The sequence below is a fragment of the Haliotis cracherodii genome, unplaced genomic scaffold (assembly GCF_022045235.1).
Source record: "Haliotis cracherodii isolate W230 unplaced genomic scaffold, xgHalCrac1.p SCAF_5, whole genome shotgun sequence".
NCBI classification, from domain to species: Eukaryota; Metazoa; Mollusca; class Gastropoda; order Lepetellida; family Haliotidae; genus Haliotis; species Haliotis cracherodii.
Genome location: NW_027266308.1, coordinates 29,076,688 through 29,098,750, shown reverse-complemented (window position 1 = coordinate 29,098,750; position 22,063 = coordinate 29,076,688). Strand labels below are relative to the sequence as shown.

Sequence of the window (22,063 nt, the reverse complement as noted above, 5' to 3'; positions counted from 1 at the left end):
TTACTGCAAGCATGGGTTGCCAAGTCACAATGTGCATGATATGTAGAGGTGGTTACAGAGAACCTAACAATATTCTTTGGAAAATAGAGCTGTTTTTTTTTTTAAGTACTCTAAAATATGGAAAAAAAGACGGTAACTTATCAAATTAACACTTAACCACGTCCAAAGGTATTTATTATAAGAATGGCAACTTTTGGATAAGTCATGTGTATCTAAAGTATGAATGTAATCAGATATACATACCGAAACCATTTTGCCTTCTGTGGGAATATAGGCTGGTCTGTTGCTCAGTCTCAGCCTTGTCTGTAGAGTGTTAAAGCTGTTTTCCAGCTGAGCTTTATCGTTAAGTTTTGGCGGTTTGTGCAAGCGGCGGTAGTCACGGAACTCATCCAACTTGCGTCTGGTGCCGGGCAGGGTGTTGTCTGTCACACGGTTCTCCAGCCACGGGCGGGTCTTCCTGATCCACTCAAGAAGCTGCAAAAAACAAGGGGAGATCATAAGTTTTATGATGTAGACAGCAACATTACATCCTTACTCTGCTGCGGAAATCAAAACAACTACTTCGATTGAACCTTTCACACCTTTAAAGTTGAAACTGAAGTGTACCAAAGTATTACGATGATGAGTTCATCACCAAGCTGACAACTATTGCCTGTCTCAACCAATGTGTAAAACATTCAAAAATATCAAGATATCAAGTAAATATTGCTCAACTTGTTAATCACATTTCACATAACCTCAAACATAGCTACAAAAGTATGCAAAACAATTTCTTAAAAGTTAGACTTCAACAACTCTTCATTTTCAAGTCTTCCTTGCTGGTGAGTGAGTGAGTGAGTATGGTTTTACGTCGCTTTTAGTAATATCACGGCGCGGGACACCAGAAATGGGCTTCACACATTGTACCCAAGTCTGGAATTGAATCCAGGTCTTCAGGGTGACGAGCGAACGCTTTAACCACTAGGCTACCCGACAGCCCCTTCCATGCTGGCTATGTCTTCTTAACCGGTAAATTGAATTAGCAAAGGATTTTGACATGTAACATTGTGATAGGAATCTTGAATACGTAGTAGGAAACAAAACTAGATGTCTGTAATGCGGAATAGGAAGTCGGTAGACTCACATCACTGGCAAGACGCTCATACTCTTCCATGAGCCTCTCATTCTCCTGGTTCACCTTCAGCACCTTGCAGATACGGTTGGCGGCTGTCTCAGCCTGAAACATGCAGCAACATCGTAAACTATTGAGTCTGGGCCAGTCCAACCAGTGGTTGAGATAATCACACAGTCTTCAAAGTCTGACCACTGGATCCAAACAAATTGCTGCCTACTACAAGAAATAGGACGCTTGGACTAATTCCATCCCAGGTCCCCCACAGGAACTGTTACTATGATTCACTTTAATAAAGTGGTATTTAAAACATCATTTACTGCATTTGGCATGATTTGTTTCATATAATTCTACAATAAAAATTGTGACGAGTTAAAACTATCCAGAACATTAGCATTGCTGTACTGGATGAGTAAGTTTATTGTATTTGAAAATCCAGAGGGTGCTACACAGGACATTGTCTCGCACACGGCCAGAATACACAGTGATTCTCATCACCTGCTGAGCTCCTGAAAAGGCGTGGTAGTAGCAGGAGACGTATGCCATCACAGACCTCTCATCTGGTTTCACGGAGTTCACCATATCTGTATTTGTCAACAAAAAAATAAGGTCAGTCAAGAATGAAATTAAAACATTAACAGTTGCAAAGTAATCAAAGGAAATGAAAAATCTTGATTAAAAGATATTCTGAAATTGGTTGAATCCACACCCCTTTCAGTCCCAGCTATTCTCAAGACAGGGGACTCCAAGTATGGGTCTCAAACATTGTTCCACAAAGCAAAGCAAGCTTTGACGTGAGTAGTCAGTGTTTTAACACCATCACCCATTGTAAAGAGTGTACATTACACCCCTTAGGCCAGGCGTTTTATATTTTTTCGGATTATGGACCTGCCAACTTTAATTTTTGAGAAAACTATTAAAAAAAGTAAAAATCTGATTTCCATTTTTTCCCCCCGCTGATAGCCACGTAGTCAGTTATTTTATTTGTTATCATCACCTTTCAGTCAAAAACATATGAATTTACCATTGTAAACTAGTAAAGAGATACATAATTGATCTTTGTTGATCTCGAAGCCAAACATTGTTACAAGGGGCTTTATTGTCACAAATGGCGGCCTTTTGAGCACAGAATATGTTCATTAAGTATGCCAGACGCATTCTGCATTTAAAAAAATGTATCTGGGTGTTTTCCTTTTTTTTCCCCCTCCTCCAACCCTGGACTTTGGGCTGAAAAATATATCTGTAATCCTAAAAATAAAACAAGCCTGGCCTTAAGATGATATTATTTGACAGCCCTTTGTCAGAAAACATTATCAGGAGACTTTCCTCACCTTCAGGATCCAACATGCGAGGGATGTCTAAGTGCTGTTCAGCAACATCGAAGGCGGTGTTCAGGTTTTGAAGTGGGTTGTCCTGATATGGAAAACATACAAAGATCAGATACACACTCACAACAAGTCTTGTTACCTATATGAACTCATGCTGATATAGCAGCTTACACTGAAAGTATTAGTAAAGCCATTTCTATACAATCTATGATCAAAGCAAATGTTGAATCACTCCTGGAAGCTAAGGGTAGATAACTCCTCTTTGGAAATCTAAAGGGCAATAACTCCACTCGGCACTGCAGCTATTCCTACTAGGACTGTCCATATCTATGTTCCTCCAATTGGCAGATGTCAATCTTTGATTCATCATTATATTAGAAGCATTAAAACACAGCAGCTTATACTAAAGGTGTAGTCTATTTGACCTAATAGGTGCTTGGACATCACAACAAGGACAACTGTCATAGAACTATGACTTAAAATTTACATTCCACAAACTCAAACATTCAAGGTAAATCTTCCATACAAATATTCACAGAATTTTCTACCTGAATATTCACATATTCATTTTTAATAAAAAGGTGAAAGTCTATTTCTAATGGGACGTAGCACGCAACTAAATTCATGCACTACAGTTTGACATGCTCTATCCTCAATGGAAACGGGCAGTTATACAAACTTTAATTCACTTTTCTTGAGCATTGGTTCTATGAAACTATTCTACACTGAATCTACCACTGTTGATAGTCAAGCTAAAGAATAGCCTATGTAAAGGTGAAATGACAATGCTCAAGAAAAGTGATAAAAACATAAGTAGAATCACTGTAAAATAAAGTTTAATACATGCCCACATCATCATGTTGAAGTAAAATCTCACAAACAAATGTGTTTAATGAAATTAATCAACGCAAAACTTTCAAACTTGAAAATTGAGAGATTTGAATGGCTGCATGCTTTGTAAAGCTTGCTTGGCTTGTGACACGCATAGCAGTAGTGAGAGGGAGACACAATGGTGTATCCTCAATATAAAGTGACTGATAAATAAAAATGACATTTCTACCAAATGAAAATGCAAAAATAACAGAAAATGGAACTACATGACTAAAAAATAAACATTCTGTAATTTGCTGAATTAATGGTTCCTAAAAATTCAGATATACTCATAAAATTAATTTTCATTTTCCAGGTCATACATATTTCTTTTTCAATTGGACATACATAGAATATTCTCCACAACTGCAGATGAATGTGTCCAGCTCAAGCATTGTTCTCCCTACACCAGCGACTGACCAACCAATACACTGTGACGGCCACCATGCCCCTCCCATTCTACCACCCACACCCCACAGCACATGTTCAGCTAGCCAGCCTCTGATCTGGGACATAGGAATAGATAGATGAGCCATTCAGAGAAAGGTTCATGCAAATATTCTGTAAAGTTACCAATACTGATATCCTGATCTTCAAATTTCGCCTTTAACTGTTGAAGTCGATGAGAATTTCATCAGCATCCTGAAAGCACCTGCCACAACTGACCAATCTGACCATCACATGACAAGACTACCTTGACCAGACTGCAGACCACAATTCAACACATGGGCAGGTAGAGCTTCATCTCACATTTAGCACCATACGAGTAATATCAAAGACAGACCATTCCATAACAGGAATCAAACTTAATTCTTTGACATATAAGCAAACACTTTAACAACTAAGCTACCAGACAGCTCCTCAAAACACTGTTTCATTTTGATTTCAAAAAGGTCCTGTATCTTAATCAAAGCTTTTACAAAATTCAAAAGCACAATTCATTAGATCTCTCTTATATTTGTATCCCTCACATGGAAATAACAACCAGTATTAGACATAAAGAGAACTCTAAAAAAATTACAACATTCTATATATCACCATTTCAACAGATAGTATGTCTGACTACAGCTTCTGGCATTGCTATCTCGACTTCAGGGACAACTTAATTCTCCCTCAACCAAACATCTTCCAAAACACCATTGAACAGTATCCGAAATAACGAATGTATTTTTAGTCAATCCCATTTCAACTATTCAACACCGCGAATACACATTCAGTTCAAGAGACCTGAGAGCTATCCTGAGAACTTGCTGAAAACAGTGATTGTTCCCCGAACGACTTGCTGAAAACATTGATGTTCCGAGAATGACTTGCTGAAAACAGTGATGTTCCTAGAATGTCTTGCTGAAAACAGTGATGTTCCCAGAATGACTTGCTGAAAACAGTGATGTTCCGAGAATGACCTGCTGAAAACAGTGATGTTCCTAGAATGACTTGCTGAAAACAGTGATGTTCCTAGAATGACTTGCTGAAAACAGTGATGTTCCTAGAATGACTTGCTGAAAACAGTGAATGTTCCTAGAATGACTTGCTGAAAACAGTGATGTTCCTAGAATGACTTGCTGAAAACAGTGATGTTCCTAGAATGACTTGCTGAAAACAGTGAATGTTCCTAGAATGACTTGCTGAAAACAGTGAATGTTCCTAGAATAACTTGCTGAAAACAGTGATGTTCCTAGAATGACTGGCTGAAAAAAGTGATGCTCCTAGAAGAACATCACACTCACACATGAAACATTAAGAACAGGAAAATTTTCCAATTTGCCAACGAAAAAAGTAATTTCGAATGAACAATCTATGTTCGTCAACATGTAACCGGATTCATGAACCCCGAGGAACCACTGTGTCATAATCAGAAGAACAAAAAAACCAAACAACTGATGAAGCAAATTCCATAGACAGTCAGTCATGACAGGTGCTTGCTGGATGCCCTTGACCTCTGACCTAGCCCTATCTGACACCTCGTAACTCACCTTAGATAGTTTGCTGTAGTCAATAAGATCAGGTCGGTGCCTGTGTATGAGTGCACAGAATGCCAAACCATCTTTAAAGCTGAAGAAGAAATTAAAAGTAAGCACATGCGCAGGCTTAACGAAAGAAGGTAACGTGTTAGATGTTACGGCAGCATTCTCGTTGGGCGAGGGCGCCACCTATTACCCGTGATAACTTGTAATAGTCTATGAGTTCAGGGCGATGTCTGTGAATTAGGGCACAGAAGGCTAAACCATCCTTCCAGCTGGAAAAGCAGACAGTCACATTAACAACGTAAACATGGCAACATAGGAAAATTGGCAACTGAAACAGGGAGAGGATATTTTAAACATTTAACTATCAACTTGTCTATCTATGTATCTAATGCTATTCATTACAGAACTCAAGTTACCAGAAGTCTTTCAAACACCTATACTTGAGAATTTACTTTATAATGATTACATATAAATCATTTGGACTCATAACTTTATCTTTTACAGTCCACAAATCATTTCTTACCAGAAATATTTACCAGATATTTTACCATTTACAATATGCGACAGGATGATAGTAAACTTCTCACATAACACAATTCTAGTAATTGATATTTCAACATTTCTCTCCTGGTTACAATTGAAAACATAATGCAAGGTGCACATAGGTCGGTCACAGTTATCTCCCTTGCAACAGGTCTCACCTAAGGTGGAAGTTCTGTACATTGACATTTCTATATGGGGCAGTCTTCCTCTGGCACCAGAGGAGTAAACCTTCTTTTGCTGTCATTTCTGTAAATGCAAGAAAAAACATTTAAGAAAAATCAAGTATGTAAATTCTGAAAAAAGGCACTATTACTGTTTGGTGTAAGATTACTGTTTGACGTAGGATTACATGACTGTTTTCTAATTTACAATGATAATTACTTGAAAATCTAACTAAACTGCTTATTTCACAGATTTGTTAAAACATGATTTATATTTATACTCCCCAGGGAGCTGAGAATGAAAACCGAGTGCACACTGATCCAATGACCGAAGTAATGATGTTAGCACTTTGAGCATGCACTTAGTGGCACACAAAGGCTAGCGTTATACAAGTAAACACATTATTATTATTTTCATTCATATAGTGTCACAAAACTCACCTTCTACTGTAATGTCTTGAATAGCAAATCTTAAAATGATCGTCCAGATCATACCTAACGTCATTTTTACATTTCCATCTACAATTTCTGAAAACAGAAAGAAAAAGTATTTAGAAATAAACAAACGATACACACACTACATTTTAAACTTCTACAACTACAGAATCTGAACAACTACTGTGAAACTAACTGACGCCAAATCATATCTGGCCAATGAGCTAGTTAGACACAATACAGATAGAATGTAGAAGTCTAAAACATAATTATTATATAATAATGGAAGCTTAGCTCAATATAGATAATTGAAATTTGTGGTTTGGGTACATTTTCATTGCCAGGGGTCACATGGTGTCATATATGTATTTGAATAGTTTTATCAATTCATATCTTAGAAAAAAAAGGTCACTCAAACAGATCACTTGCATACATGTCAAGCAACATCAGCTTCTGAATTCACTGGAAATGTTCTTCTGGCAGAAAGTCATGCTTTGAACTACATACCAACATATATACTCAATCTCATTGAGTATAGGGTCTTAGTTCTCACTGCCGCTAAACAAACATCTGAGGCATCCCATGATGGGTCATGTCAGACCGACTGTTCGCAAACTCTGACCGACTAATGGAATTGATGACAAGAAGTCGACATTAGCCAATCAGAAGGCAGCTTTCTTGTGCTTTACGGCACTAATTTCAAATTGGCGACTACGCTTCAAAACATAATTTGACAAATACTCGTTTAAAAAATTGAAACCTGAACAAAAGAACATTCTCAAATGGCTAATAGATGGTCTAGATTGTTTAGATTCAGACCTTAAGCCCGTAACTATCGTTCGGAATACCCCCCTTTTAAAGTTTTCGAGGCTGCATGATGAGAAATCACATTCCGACTGTCACTTTCATGATCTGGTAAGCGACGTTCTGATTGGTCGGATGAAAGGTCGTTCTGACGTGACCCCTAATGAAATGTCCTCAGATCTTTGTTTAGCGGTAGCAAGAACTAAGATCTGATTTTAATGAGATTGCATATATACTTTAAAATACATTGTTCAAGATCAGTATACATATATAAGCAGGGATAGACACGACCACCAGTCTGTTAGTCCAAGACTAGTGAATATCTAGAGAGACCAGTTATAATCTCCCAAAATCTGTAATTTCACATAAAAAACTTGTCTGAAATGAGCTGTGGACTAATTAAGATGACAATTAGTGTCTCCCCCTTTAGAGGAGTTGAAACCTCTTCAATACTTTGAAACTTGCAATGGATGACATAAAATAAAGTCTAAGGTTTACATTGTCTCGCCATATGGTCATCTTATCTTTATCAATAAATTCTTTTCCACCTTCCAGAAACATCACACAGCCATGTTTTGTTGTGAAGTACAAACATTTAATACTAAGGGATTTTATTAGCATCACCCTAAAATAATCAAATTTCATCCCTTAAACAAATACTTTTCATATCTTTCTCCACCTATTTCTGTTAAAACTGTTTCATCTTTTCACTGAACGTTATCACTGCCCCTTCTCAGCAGGAGACTATAAAAAGAGTCCGGTCACCATACCCACTGGCCACTAATACTAGTATTGCTTTGCTGATGTCAATTAATAAATCTTTTCACAACTACATGAAAGACGATTATGTCTGGTTTCAGATTGATTTGAATGTCAAAAGTTTTTCATTTGTAGCTGCCAGTCAAAAACGCTAGCAAAAATCAATAATCATCAAAAATACATAGTTGTGTGGAAAATAGTATGACTCATTTTCAAACCCAGAATTAGAGATCCATATTTCTCCATCTTTCTTTCATCAAACATGTATTCATGAAAATGAACATTTTACTGAAATGGTCTTTCAGGGACAGAATGATTGAATTGGAAGAAACGGAAATTCATCAGCTTTTAAATCTGTTCTTCACACGCACCAACACCCGCAATCTGTGTCAATGTGACCTGGTTAGATCATCAATGGTGCACAATGGACAACAAAGCCTTGTTTAGCATCATCATCTTGTGTGTGCAGACAGGTATAGTGCACATATACCATATGAGTTACGTTCCACATTAGAAGTGTACCGGCCACACATTCAAAGGAGACAAGTCTACTTTTTACTAAATTTAGCCTACTTTCAGTAGGTTACACTTTTCAACTGGCTGCCATAATCTAATCTTTGTATGTGGGCTGGCTGAGAGGTATTGTTGATGTGAAACAGGGTGGAACGCAGGAGTCCGATCTGCCACAGCCTGCACACTGTCAGACAGACCTATTTATGTCACAGGACCAGGTGGAGATTGTGGACCATAGCTATCAACATTTCAAGTACCGTATTCGACGTAATAAGCACCCCACTGTAATAAACGCCCACGGCGATATTTGCTAATATATTGGCTAGTGAACAATCCCAATTAGCACCTCTTCCGATTGATTAATGTACACAAGACTTATTTATTCGCAAATAATACGCACTCGTGCTGTATATGCACACTTAATTATGGGCAATTAAATTTGGGAAATATATATCTGTTGTACATAAACATTTCAGGCTGCCAGCATAAACCACAAAATTTATCTTTCAACTCAACTTTTTTTTCACCAATATAATATTCTAATTTTGAGAGCACCCTGGGCGCTTATTATGTGGAATACGGTATTACCTTGTTAGGCTCACTATACCTTCACAAGGACAAAACACAACATACCTATCGTAATCATCTGCACAGAACCGAAGAACGCACCTGCTAGACTTCTACATTATAGGGAGTATTTGTGTTGGAGCAGTGTATGGTGGACAGTGCTTTCAATATAACCATCCCATGATATGTTTCAAATATTTCACATTTTCCTTGTTTGGTGTTTGAAATTACAGATGGATTGAAGCAATTTGAAATGCACATTTAACCACTGAATTATATCATCTTAGATTTGTGACTACTTATTGTAAATAGGCTGTTTTGAGATAACTTAAACCCTGAAAGCTGACACAACAATTGAGTACTGGTAATTAAACTATCAAGTCTTTACGTCTGCACACACATGTAAAGCAGACTAATGACAACAACCACAAATATACTGATAATTTCACCCCATTCGTGAAAACATATGCCAAAGCTCAAATTTAAAATACAAAACTAATCTTCCACCACTTGAGAAGGGTTACAACATTGGCTCCTCATACACAACTTTAAGCCCAACAGGAATACCAAACAGCAATCCATTTTTCTCCAGAGTGAACAAGGTTACCATTTTTTGTTGTTTGCAGTGGTAAAGTGATACCACATGGCAGTTGTTGTGCTGCTTGCTGAGTGCAGTCGGATTCTGCAGCTTCCAACGCAGTGTCTACCCCCTCATCTTGTACATATAATGGCAACCCACTCTAGTGCTTCAACGGCTGCATATGAGCAACTATTACTTTCTGGTTTTCATTCCAGGTGCAAGGATTAGGTGACAACACTGCCAACAGTCTTGTTTATTTATCATTAACACTGTCTTTGTTGATGCTAGGTTTGGTTTTGGAAAACAACAGTTCCTGAATTAAAGGTACCTACTAGGAGATAACAGGTTCCTACTGATTAAGTTATTCAGTGTTCAAAAATAAACATGCAAGTCAAGGGGCCCTTGTTATTACCCTAATGTTAAAAATGGAAAATGTAGGTCCCCAGATACAAATGCCAAAGGTTTTGGTTTGGTTTGTTGTTTAACGCCGCACTCAGCAATATTCAAGCTATATGACGGCGGTCTGTAAATAATCGAGTCTGGACCAGACAATCCAGTGATTGACATCATGAACATCAATCCACGCAATTGGAATCGATGACATGCATCAACCAAGTCAGCGAGCCTGACTACCCGATCCTGTTAGTCGCCTTTTACAACAAGCATAGTCGCCTTTTACGGCAAGCATGGGTTGCTGAAGACCTATTCTACCCTGGAATCTTCACGGGTCCAAATGCCAAAGGAGAAGATCTCACAGACTCAGATCCCATGTATAATTTCAATTACTGTATTAACAGCACTATTACGCAACACCCATGATTCATTAACCAGGAAATTTACCAACCCAGGTAACTATCCAGATAAACAAGGTTTCATTGCATAATGAGTCCATATAAGGTATGAAGACATTTTCTCTCCTGCATTGTGCTGATACATCAACATTAATATATCTTGTTACGTCCAAATGTAACATCATAATTTGATGATTACGGAAAGAGGAAATGTTTATTTATAAAATTTAAACCTCTTGTACCATGAGAAAGTGCTAGAAATTGATACTGTTATTACAAAACAAAATTGAGTAATATTTCCTCAACTTGTGTGAACTGAGATATGTATGTAATAACTCATTCGTGTAATTAATCAGTGTTCAAAGAGGCCTTATCAAGCTTCAGGGGTCCGAAGATTATAGTACAGTATTGTAGAAGAAACTGTCAACAAAGGGACCCCTTTCATTTCCATCACTTCACCATGCATTTAGCATAACACAAAATCTTGCACTGGTACGAACTGTGAGCCACACATATAGACAACACGATGATTGTTTCCATGACAAGGCAACAGAAGTCGAAAGACAAGGGCTTTGATAGCTTGATACTGCTACAATATGCAGACCTTTATTGATCTGAGTACTTCTTGAATACAGAGGTGTGAACTCTTAGCAGACCGGGGAAGATGGGGGCGGGAGAGGAGGGGGAGGAGGGGAGAAAAGGTCCCAGCAGCCTATCACAGATGAGTCATGGAGTCACGGAGCCATGGAGCCATTGTCCATGTTGTGTCATGGAGCTCTTCCTTTATTACCTCACCCACATTCACAGTGACTGTTCAGGAAGGAAAAAATATAGTGTTGGACCGAAATACACTGACCAGACAGGCCAATTAACAATGAACATTTTGAACAAGTAACATTAAGCTCTCATTCAGCGAAAGATCAGTAAAAACATTCTATCTGCACACAAATTAAAACATATTTGTGCTTGAAGACAGCATTGATTTTCAAACAAGACACAATTGTTCACTTGCAACCGCTAACACTTGTCAAGAAGTCCTGAGGAATGGGTCTTTCTTTGTGAGCAGTTTGCAGACACAACCACTACATGTAGTTTAAAAGGGTTTGGTACACCTACATTCAGACACACTTGGGCTACTTTAACAAGCTAGCAAGACTATTGTTTAATCGTTTCCAGACTGCTTGTGACTAAGAGCTAATGGGATTGAGACGGGACCTCCACACTGTCACACGTATAATACATTCCGGAGGGTTAGACCAGGCGTTCGACAGTAATGCAGATGTAGGTCAAGGCTGTCAACAACAGATCTTCAGTCTCAAGTGGCTCAATGATAACTTATGCAACACAATACAGACAATACACTTGAAGTACTTGCAAATTAAAGTATCATGAATATCCTTGCTGTAAGTGTACATTATGCCATAATGTACAAAATATAATCTCACAGTTACCTTATTCGACATAATAAGCGCCCACGGCGATATTTGCTGATATATTGGCTAATGAACAAGCCCAATTTGCATCACTTCCAATTGATCAATGTACACAAGACTTATTTATTCGGTATAATACGCACAAATGTGTTATATGCACCCTTATTTATGGGCAATTAAAATCTGGAAAATATATCTGTCGTACATAAACATTTCAGGCAGTCAGCATAAACAACGAAATTTATCTTTCAACTATGTTTTTCTTCACAAAAATAATATTCTAATAAGAGCCCCCTATTTCTAATTTTGAGAGCGCCCCGGGCACTTATTACGTCGAATACGGTACTTAACGACAGAGTTAGAAAGTAAATGTTTTAGTCCACTAGTCCTTATGATGATAACATGGAGCAAAACCCTCAATAATGCCCTATTTCTACTAGTCCTTGGGATACCTTAACTATTGGGCAGTTTGGCAAGGACGATAGGACTAGTGCCAATTTCTAAAATGACTTGATTTTCTTTCAATGTAGATACTACTTATACCAAAGTGACAACAAAAACATTGCTCAAAAGAAGATACTGATGCATAGGGTTAGAAACTAACAGGTTCAGCCCACTAGTCCTTAAAATGATAACACCACAAAACCATTAAAAAAGGACCAATATCTACTGATCCTTAGGATACCTTTACTATTGGGCAGTTTGGCAAGGACTATAGGACAAGTGCCAATTTTTAATGCTGGATGCAAGTTCTTATCAACAAATTTGTTTTGTATTTCATCAACCAACTTTCATGACATATTCCCTTGAAATAAAACAAGCATATACGCTGCTTGCACAAATTCATCACTGGCATTCCCACAGCTTCAATTTTGGTGCACGAAAGGTCACGCTAACAATGAGTTGAATGAAAACATCACTATTTCCTGGTTTCCCTGTTTTAAGCCTTCTCGCTTCCGCAGTGTTACTACAATATGTAACTGAAGTCTGTAAACAATACCCCAACTTGACCTGCGTGCGAGTTGCTGCAAGTACAACAGATGCTGGGTTAAGTGGTTTGATCGGAGCTGAGATCCTGTCAGTGTTGTACTTCCCCCATCAGTAACTTATGTAGAGGAGCCTTCATTTAGATCAACTATTTTTACATGTTTTGTTTTCAGATACACAAATCATTGATAGGCTATGGACAGCCGTATATGCCAAAATCTCAAGTCAACTAACACCAACTGGTATTTTGGCATTAATTCTAGTTGGTGTCAGTCTTAGACTTGGGCTTCAAACTTGAGGTTAAAGTTGCAGACTTGAAAAACCTAATTTACTGCACAGAAAGGATAGAGTCACACTTGAAAATAAGATTTCACCAGAATTATCCTTGCAAATCGTCACTAGTTTCAGGCCAACCAAATAACACAGCATTTGCACTACGCCTTTCTGCAATTTTCTTTTTGACAAATCTGGAATATATTTATTCTGAACCTCTACATTATTTAAAACACAGGTCCCCAACGACTACCTCACAAGGACAAAACATGATTAGGAAGGTGCTTTACAACATCGCACCATCTACACTACAAACCTTTTCCTTCCTGCATAATTTCCATTACAAACATAAAGGCTAATGATATTAAATGACTAATGAACATGAGCAAGAGAAGTAAAAATAGACTTCAGTTGAAGTGTGTCATTGTTTGCATATCTGTTACTGTGAAGGGTCACAAGCAGTTAGACTGCTTTCTTCCTAGTTCACACACTCAAAGAAAATGTCAACCACCATTATTCATAAAACAGGGAAGATAACAGAGAATATGCCAAACTATACAACAAACTAATTCCTTCCTGTCATCTACACAATTCCCATAGCCTCTGTCCACTGTACTCAAGAAGTTCGTCTTGCAGCAATTAGTTCCTCACTAAACAAGTGGTTGCCAGTGTCATTGATATTGAGAGTTCGATTATGGGGTCTTTCATTCTTATCCATCTCACAGTAAGCAATATCCTACCTCTATCCCTAAACTTCTCTCTACCTAACCCTACCCTATCCCAGCCCCATTGTACATCTATCCCTGTCTCTATCTCTAACCCTGTCCTACCTCTATCATTAACCTTATCCTTACCTCTATCCTGAACCCTACCCTACATCTATCCTTGCCTTATCAAAGCTGACTGTGAAATGTAATGAGGCTTTTAGCAAGTAAACTGAGGGTGAATTAGAGTGAGTGAGTGAGTTTGGTTTAACACCGCTTTTAACAGTATTCCAGTTATATCACAGCATGTTAGCTTAATGTGGGAGGAAAGCCTGAAGTGATGTAGGTCTCAGACATTTACCACTTAGGTGAAACCCACGAGCACGGGTATGGTGCTGACAAACCTAGAAACATTATCGGGGCGAACCGGGATTCGAACCAACAATCATGCCCAAGGGACGCATCTCTGCATAGGGAATTGCAGCGCCTTAGACGACTGGGCCACCCGTGTCCCCGAGGGTTAATTAGAGGATGCTGACGCACCAAATCTGCCGGAAGAGCTGTTCATGAGTCCAATCCAAGCTATGAAGCCATTGTGGCCGTCTGATCCCCATGTTCACCTTCTTCCTAGCAACTGTTCCCCAGAGCCAGGGTTGTGCGTCCAGTACTCACAAATGTAGAGAATGGATGCAGGAAAACAAAATATACAGCAACCTGAGGGACACACAATTATATCCATTGTACCTACTGCACAACGAGAGCAGTTATGGGTGTCATTTCATCCATCAATTATGCCCACTGCGCACATGTTCATTGATTCATTCCAGGCTCTAAAGTAATAACCTAAACGTACAGTACACTACTCCATTACATTACTTTACAGGACACTCATATTGCCTGCAAGACCCTTAAAAATAATTATTGGGGTCCCCTGGAATCCCACTTTTGGAAGGAAAGGTTAAACCCTCCGAGTTATTGTGGTTGAAGACTATACTGGGACAGGGTTCACTCTAGGACATGGGTCCTTTATTTGAAAATTTTATAATTTTCCAGAGGATCGCTCATACAGTACAATGTTAAAATGTCCCATTGCATTTGAAAATGAGGGCCTTCTTTCAAATTTTATAGGCCCCACCCTAGAATTATCCCTGTTGGGATCAGAGTGACTTGTGTGAACCTGGCCAGTCTTGTTTCAACATACCCAAATGGATCTGACCATTGCACATCGATATAAAACACTGGTTTACCGAGTTCCGACATATTCACATTAGGCTGCATGAATTAGGTGCTATATATGCTAACTACAGCATAAATCAAAATACACTGACTATGTGCAAACATTCATTAGCAGTCTATCCCAGCAACCCTACACTATTGCAAGTACTAAAACTATGCAATCAACTCCTTATCTATGATATATCAAATAAATCCTGGTGATATATATTATTGTCATACCACTGTATTATCTGAAGTACATGTTGACGAACTGATATGTGCTGTCGTACAAACATTGTCATGCAGATAACCATGACATGTGAACATTGCGGTACATTACTCATGTCGTTATCACAACCTGTTCTGATAAATGATACACAGATATAACTGTCTTCGCCTGTCTCTATCAAGACATCCCTAGTAAGTATTGTCCATTTGTTTAAATTTGTGCTATCTATATAAAATTTGGCAAACTAGATTATGAAAGATGACAAGAAATCAGCCCATCAGAGTGAAAATTGTAACCCAGTCAAGCCCTGTCCATACACTAGTGTGAGTTAGAGAAATGACTGGAACCTCATCTGTTTTAACCAGCGGTAAATGACCTTGACCCCTCACAATCTGAAGCACTGAAGGTGAAAGATACAGAGAGCCAAATATTTGAACAGAATCCCCAAAACAACAAAACACCTGGTGCAGTGTTCAAAATTATGGGATCGTGGGCTGCTTTATAACATTAATCTAGGATCTCTCAAATTTGAATTTTGACATTGGGGTTATGACCAGTGCCCCTTGAATTTCAAGTTTAATTTCCAACAATGTGGTTTATTTTGGCTAGGAAGGCACCATGATGATGTATGACAGTGGCGACATGCTTCGTTTCTATCTGGGTGACAGTTGAACCAACTTACCTTCAGCTCCTATTGAGACCAACTTAACACCTTTGCTGGCAATGTAGTCCAAAGCTTTGTTCACATTGGCTATTTTGTGGAATCTCATCTTTCCTCGGTCTGGTTTAGGTAACTGCTCCCCGGAGATTACTTCTAATAATAACATAAGTTTTAAACCATTTCGAAAGTCCTCCTCTATGTTTTCTATATTCGTTCCTGCTTTCCGCAAGTGGGAGTTGCACCATGCTGTGAAAGTCTGAAAAGAAAAAAAAATATTTCAGAATAATTCATCATGTTCATCATCATCATAGACAAACAATATTCATCAATCACATGTCCTTCTATATTCACACAATTCATAATAATTCATTATCATTATGGACAAAGAACAACATTCAATCATAAAACACTTAACTTCAAATAATTAACTTAAACTGACCTAAAGTCCCAACCATGAAACAATTGTAAACTATATAAAGATTAGCCATCTCAATTAGACTCAAATCATCCACAGGAACACATACAAAACACACACTTTACAAACATTTTCTTATCAAAGCTAATAACTTTAGAAGACCTTAACACTGTAAGAAATTGTCAGTCTACAGATAACCATATAAGATCTATTTCCCTTTATGACCTGGTTTCTTCATATTGAAGTATCTGTGTAGAGTTCACGCTGATATTCTACTGGAGCCAACATTATCTGACAAACATTTCCTGAGTTGTAATCCTATTAACATTCCTCCAACAGGACCTGCAGTCTAGTGAGCCTTGTAAGTGCCCCCAGCCTTGGCACAGTGTTCAACCCTGACAGTGCAGTAGCATGAGCATACATGACTTGCACAATCAGTCCATGCTGTATGAAACACATATATGGACCCTGTTCATCCCTGGCAGAATAGCAGAATGTTGCTGTGATTACAATGACTAGCAGAAACTTAACAAGTTTTTATTCTTTGTTTGTCGTTTAATGTCGCACTCTGTTATATTCCACCTATAACCATGATGAGTGAGTGAGTATGGTTTTACGCCGCTTTTAGCAATATTCCAGCAATATCACGGCAGGGGGGGACACCAGAAATGGGCTTCACACATTGTACCCATGTCGGGGATCGAGCCCGGGTCTTCGGCGTGACGAGCGAATGCTTTAACAACAAGGCTACCCGACCGCCCCCTTATAACCATGATGAGTGAGTGAGTGAGGGAGTATAGTTTTACGTTGCTTGTTTTTGCATCTTTACCTCTTCAAGAGTAATCTATCATTTTGTCATACCCAAATTCACTTTTAAGTTTATGAAGTCCTTAAACCGTCCTCTGTTTCATCAAAGCAACTTAGCTGCGAACTGTAAAATGTTCGTACCAGACACTATTTTGTTTTCTAGCAGACGAGTCAATATTTATTACGTGACAGGTCAAAACTGATCATGTGGCAAGTCAATTTTTTAGGTCAGCGTCAGTCACATAATTTCATGGTCTACATTGAAATGTATTGTTTCATCACGTGATACTGATTACCCAATGAAATTGAAAGATTCTTAATAGCGGTATAACAATTTGTAGTGATCATACACAACTTGGGTTAACACTGACTGGACCTATCACGCATTTTTTAATTTATACGGAACCTGTTGCTGACAAAGCGTTGGACCATGACACTACATCAAAACATCATGTATGAGATCATATGTGACTCACAGTTATCAAGAAGGGGATATACACCATATTTCATGTCAATAATAGCCACAACCTTGACATGGTCAATCTGACACAACATGGAATAAGAATTTCTGAAGATCATACATCACCTACAGTTATTGAGAAGGGGACATACGCCAAATTTCATGTCAGTAATGGTCGCAACCTTGACACGATCAATCTGACATCATGGAATCAGTATTTCTGAAGATCATACATGACTTATAGCCTACCATACTAAGAGATAGCATGTGGTATTACATGTCTGCATCATATAGCCAGCCTGGGGCATATTGATGAAAGCTCACATTAAGATGTTCTGTCTCACACATCAATCATGTTGACTAACAAGCTTGCAGTGTCCAGCAGCTGCCATCACTATTTACCTCTACTCATATGTCACTTACCAACCTGCCTACTCAAAAGGTTACAAGAAACTTAGAAGTCACTTGTTGGGAGTGGATGGGCTTAGTGTATTTACAAACAAGCTGGATAGAATCTGTGACATTTCTTTAAGAAAACAGTTTAAAAACCAACCCAAAGACCAGAACTCATATAGCCTAGACCATCATACAGAACTGTGACCTAACACCAAACAGTTTCAGCACTCATATATTAAAGCACAGAAGATACAACTGTCACAGCACTACAACTATATCTGATAAAGATCTGTGTCCTAGAAATAATCATAAAACGTAATAGCTTGATCATGTTGATTAATTTAAGAATGGTAACATCCAGTACAATCCATTAACAAAAACTGTTGTCTACATCGGTATGTAAACCCTCATTTTTAAGGGTTTCAAAATTATGATTAACATGTTTACTTATTTTTACATTTAACAAAATGCTAAATATCATCTAAATATGCCTGAGTATATCTGAAACGTGTCCGGTGCAACAACACATCACATTTGAGGGCAGTTGTAAGGATATTGATGTTAGTATCTGGTGTTTGACACATATGCCAATCAATTGTCTGTCTGTTATAAATATGCAACATCTGTCACCATCTCACATTGATTCTCGTTGATACTTGTCCCAGTTCTCTCCACTGTATGTTTTTAACATCAACACTACCTGTTGTTGCTCAATGAATACATGTTGGTATACGACACCTCAGCTGAGGTCATGCACATCAAGGACCAACATTTTTGGTAGCATAATAACATATATTTACCATGTCTTTATTAACCTAGTTTCCCCATGAAGATTCTGGGTTCAGAGCTCCAGATAAGCTGCGTATCTGCGTGAAATACGCATCAGAAATGCAGAAATACGCAGTAAAATATAATCCAAGCGTATCCAATACGCAACGAACATTACAGATACGCTACAAAAATAAAACTTGTGCGTATCATCAAAATATTGTGAAGTAACCCTGCGTATTTGATTAGCAAATGAGCAACTTATATTGAAATTATAAGTTGGCATTCCGTCAACCTTGCAAAAACTCATCATGATCATTTGCCATCACTCTTTCTTGTGGAAGTATGGTGGTATTTTTGAGTCCTATAAAGCTCTCGAACCCACACGACACCAGTTTGCAGGGACTAGATGAATAGTGTTTTTAGATATTTAACTTAAATACCCACATGTGTAAAAACTAGTGAGTAACAGAAATTTGAATACGCACCTAGAATTACTGATACCCAATGATTTTAAAACTCATGTGTAAAATACCCACAACACCAAAAGCTTATCTGGAGCTCTGGGGTTACAATTGGTCTTCAGCAACCCATCATTGTCACAAGAGGCGACTAAAGGGATCAGTTGGTCAGGCTCACTGACATGGTTGATGCATGTCATCGTATCCCAATTGTGTAGATCGATGCTCATGATGTTAATCACTGGACTGTCTGTTCCAGATTCAATTATTTACAGACCGCCTATAGCTGGAGTATTGCTGAGTGTGGCGTTAAACAAAAAACAAACAAACAAATATTAACCTAGTTCCATTTGTTAATATCAGCAGCAGGGTTAAACACTATGAACTTAATCCAGCTAGTCCACAACCCATTTCTGACCAAGGCCAGGTTAAACTGATTAACAGACTTGTATCCCTGCCTGCTGCACTACCAAACACCCTGCATCTAATCTTTTTAATGTTCCTCAGTGCCTTCAGACAGAAACAAATACATTAGGACTAATGAGTGAGTGAGTTTGATTCTAAGCCACTTTTAATATGTTTAGCAATATTCCAGCAATATCACGGTGGGGGACACCAGAAATGGGCTTCACACATTGTACCAATGTCGGGAATCAAACCCGGATCTTTGGCGTGATGAGCCAACGCTTTAACCACTAGGCTACCTGACCGCCCCTTAGGACTAATGAACTTGAAGCCATGTCAACCTCTTACAACCCTTGCCTCCATCGTCAAACCAGACAGGCAACCAGTGCCATTTGTTTATGATGTTTACACCCAGCATATTTCAGCATGTGCATCATATTCATGTATTCACACAACATTCATTCAACCTTCAACAGTCTTACAAATCCCATTTCTGCTGTCTACTTTCCTATTCCTTACAATGTGCTCTTCAGTGAGTATCTGAATGGTAGCTATACCATTTACTACAAATTTGAGAAAAAGCTTCGAGAAGAAATGAAAGAAAATCAACCCTAAATATAGGCTACTTGTTTCACTAGTTTTTCATCAAGCCACTAAAGATTTATAAACAATATTTACCGACAGCAGGTGCAATGCACTTAATACTCCCTAGGAAACACCTGCATAGAACCTTTGATCAGAGCCTTTGATCATCACCTGTTAATAATCAATACACTTCCCCAATTCATCTTCTGTTTCTCTCCCCTGACCTAATGTTTTAGTTTAATTCAAGCAAGCTAAATAATATCCAAGGTGAACATAACACTAACTCAAAATTCATTTCCTTAACCTAAAGCCACCATTACCTGATAACTATCTCCCTCCTGACTCTTATCCCAGTGATAGAGGTTTAATGTACCATCTTGTTTGTAAGGAGGTGAAAGCTTTCAAGGTGAGCTGGGCCAATGTGACTTGAAGACATTCCTGGTGCAGGCCAGCCCTGTGTACCTCCTCCAGGTAGTCGTGACAGATGCCTGCCTATCTCCCTACCTCACAGCCTATATATAGAGTCCTGCGGCAGGCAGGCAGGCACCCAGTAAAGCAGCAAGCCCCCATAAGTGTAAGGTAGGAAAGTGTTCACACAAACACCAGCGAGCGGGAAGCAAAGACTGCTGAAACAGCTCTTCAAGCCTTGTGTTGGACTACCATCTACATGGAGCATTGCACTCACTTCTGGCGATGCAGAACGGCTCCTTTAGACATGGAATGTGATATTCCATTCCCAAACACAGACTAACACGGAACTACTCTAATTGCTCCCGGGCCACCTCTACATCTGTTCTTGCCTCCTAGAACACGGCTCATCACTAGAGATTTTAGTGATACACCTACTGCCTCACTTGTTACATTTAAAAGCACATACATCTCGGCGTAAGGACGAATAGTTCTCTAACTTTTTAATGTGTCAGAACCCGTGAAGATCCGGGTTAAAATAGGTCTTCTGCAACCCCTGATTGCTGTAAAAGGCATCTATGCTTGTCGTAAGAGGTGACTAATGGGATCGGGTGGTCAGGCTTTCTGACTTGGTTGATGCATGTCATCGTGTCCCAATTGTGTAGAATGATGCTCATGATGTCAATCACTGGATTGTCTGGTCCAGACTCAGTAATTTACAGACGACGATCATAAAGCTGAAATATTGCTGAGTATAGCGTTTAACAACAACCTAACAAAATTATTGATGTGTCAGATAATAATTCAAATAATGTCAAATAATTCAGGTTTCCTTTCCAAAACCAAAACTCAGCACATTTCTGAACAAAAGCCTTAATGAAAAGGTATTGATAATTCAGTCAATAACTTCCTGCTGAGTCTTTATAGGAAACATTTGGACTTTTTCATTGAAACCGTTATGAGCAAGGTAGCTCATAAATAATTTGTATCGTAATAAACATAAGTAGTTGCACAACTTCTGTATTACATGTTCATGAAATGTAAAACAAGACATTCTTCATGGAGCTATTTTAAATGACCTGCAAGGAAAGTGAAAGTGTCTTGTAATCTGTCAGACTGCCTACCTAACATGCCTTAGATAACGCCCAATTCATTAAATTGTGAAGGAGTCAGTCATCAGATGGTCTTCATCTAACAAACATTGAATGAAAAAGTTCTTTTTCCGAAAATTCATCAATTACCCTCATCAACACTCCATTTTCTTCTTCATCGATACAACCAGAATCCAATATATCCCTTTGGCTCAAACAACTCTAATTGCAACAGCCTAATAAAAGTGTGATGGTGTGTAAATGCCATTATTTTCCAGCCATAATTGACACCTTCCTCATCTCCCAGCCCCCTAACAAAGCCAACCTGGCAACAAA

The 22,063-nt window shown here is 38.5% G+C and overlaps 1 protein-coding gene across 2 annotated transcripts in view; it reads right to left on the bottom strand.

Annotated features, from left to right (window-relative positions):
* LOC139442758 (alpha-actinin, sarcomeric-like) overlaps positions 1-22,063 on the bottom strand; it is a 48,403-nt gene that overhangs the window by 14,339 nt on the left and 12,001 nt on the right. Inside the window, exons 2-9 of one of the 2 annotated variants that reach the window (XM_071223653.1) lie at positions 15,953-16,187; positions 6,422-6,508; positions 5,978-6,065; positions 5,467-5,545; positions 2,443-2,524; positions 1,610-1,695; positions 1,124-1,216; positions 244-474 (exon numbers count right to left, since the gene is read on the bottom strand). In XM_071223653.1, the coding sequence (XP_071079754.1) occupies positions 244-474; positions 1,124-1,216; positions 1,610-1,695; positions 2,443-2,524; positions 5,467-5,545; positions 5,978-6,065; positions 6,422-6,508; positions 15,953-16,187 (981 nt within the window). Of the gene's footprint in view, positions 1-243; positions 475-1,123; positions 1,217-1,609; positions 1,696-2,442; positions 2,525-5,282; positions 5,362-5,466; positions 5,546-5,977; positions 6,066-6,421; positions 6,509-15,952; positions 16,188-22,063 lie in introns of both variants that reach the window. The other variant, XM_071223652.1, reaches the window with a different exon arrangement.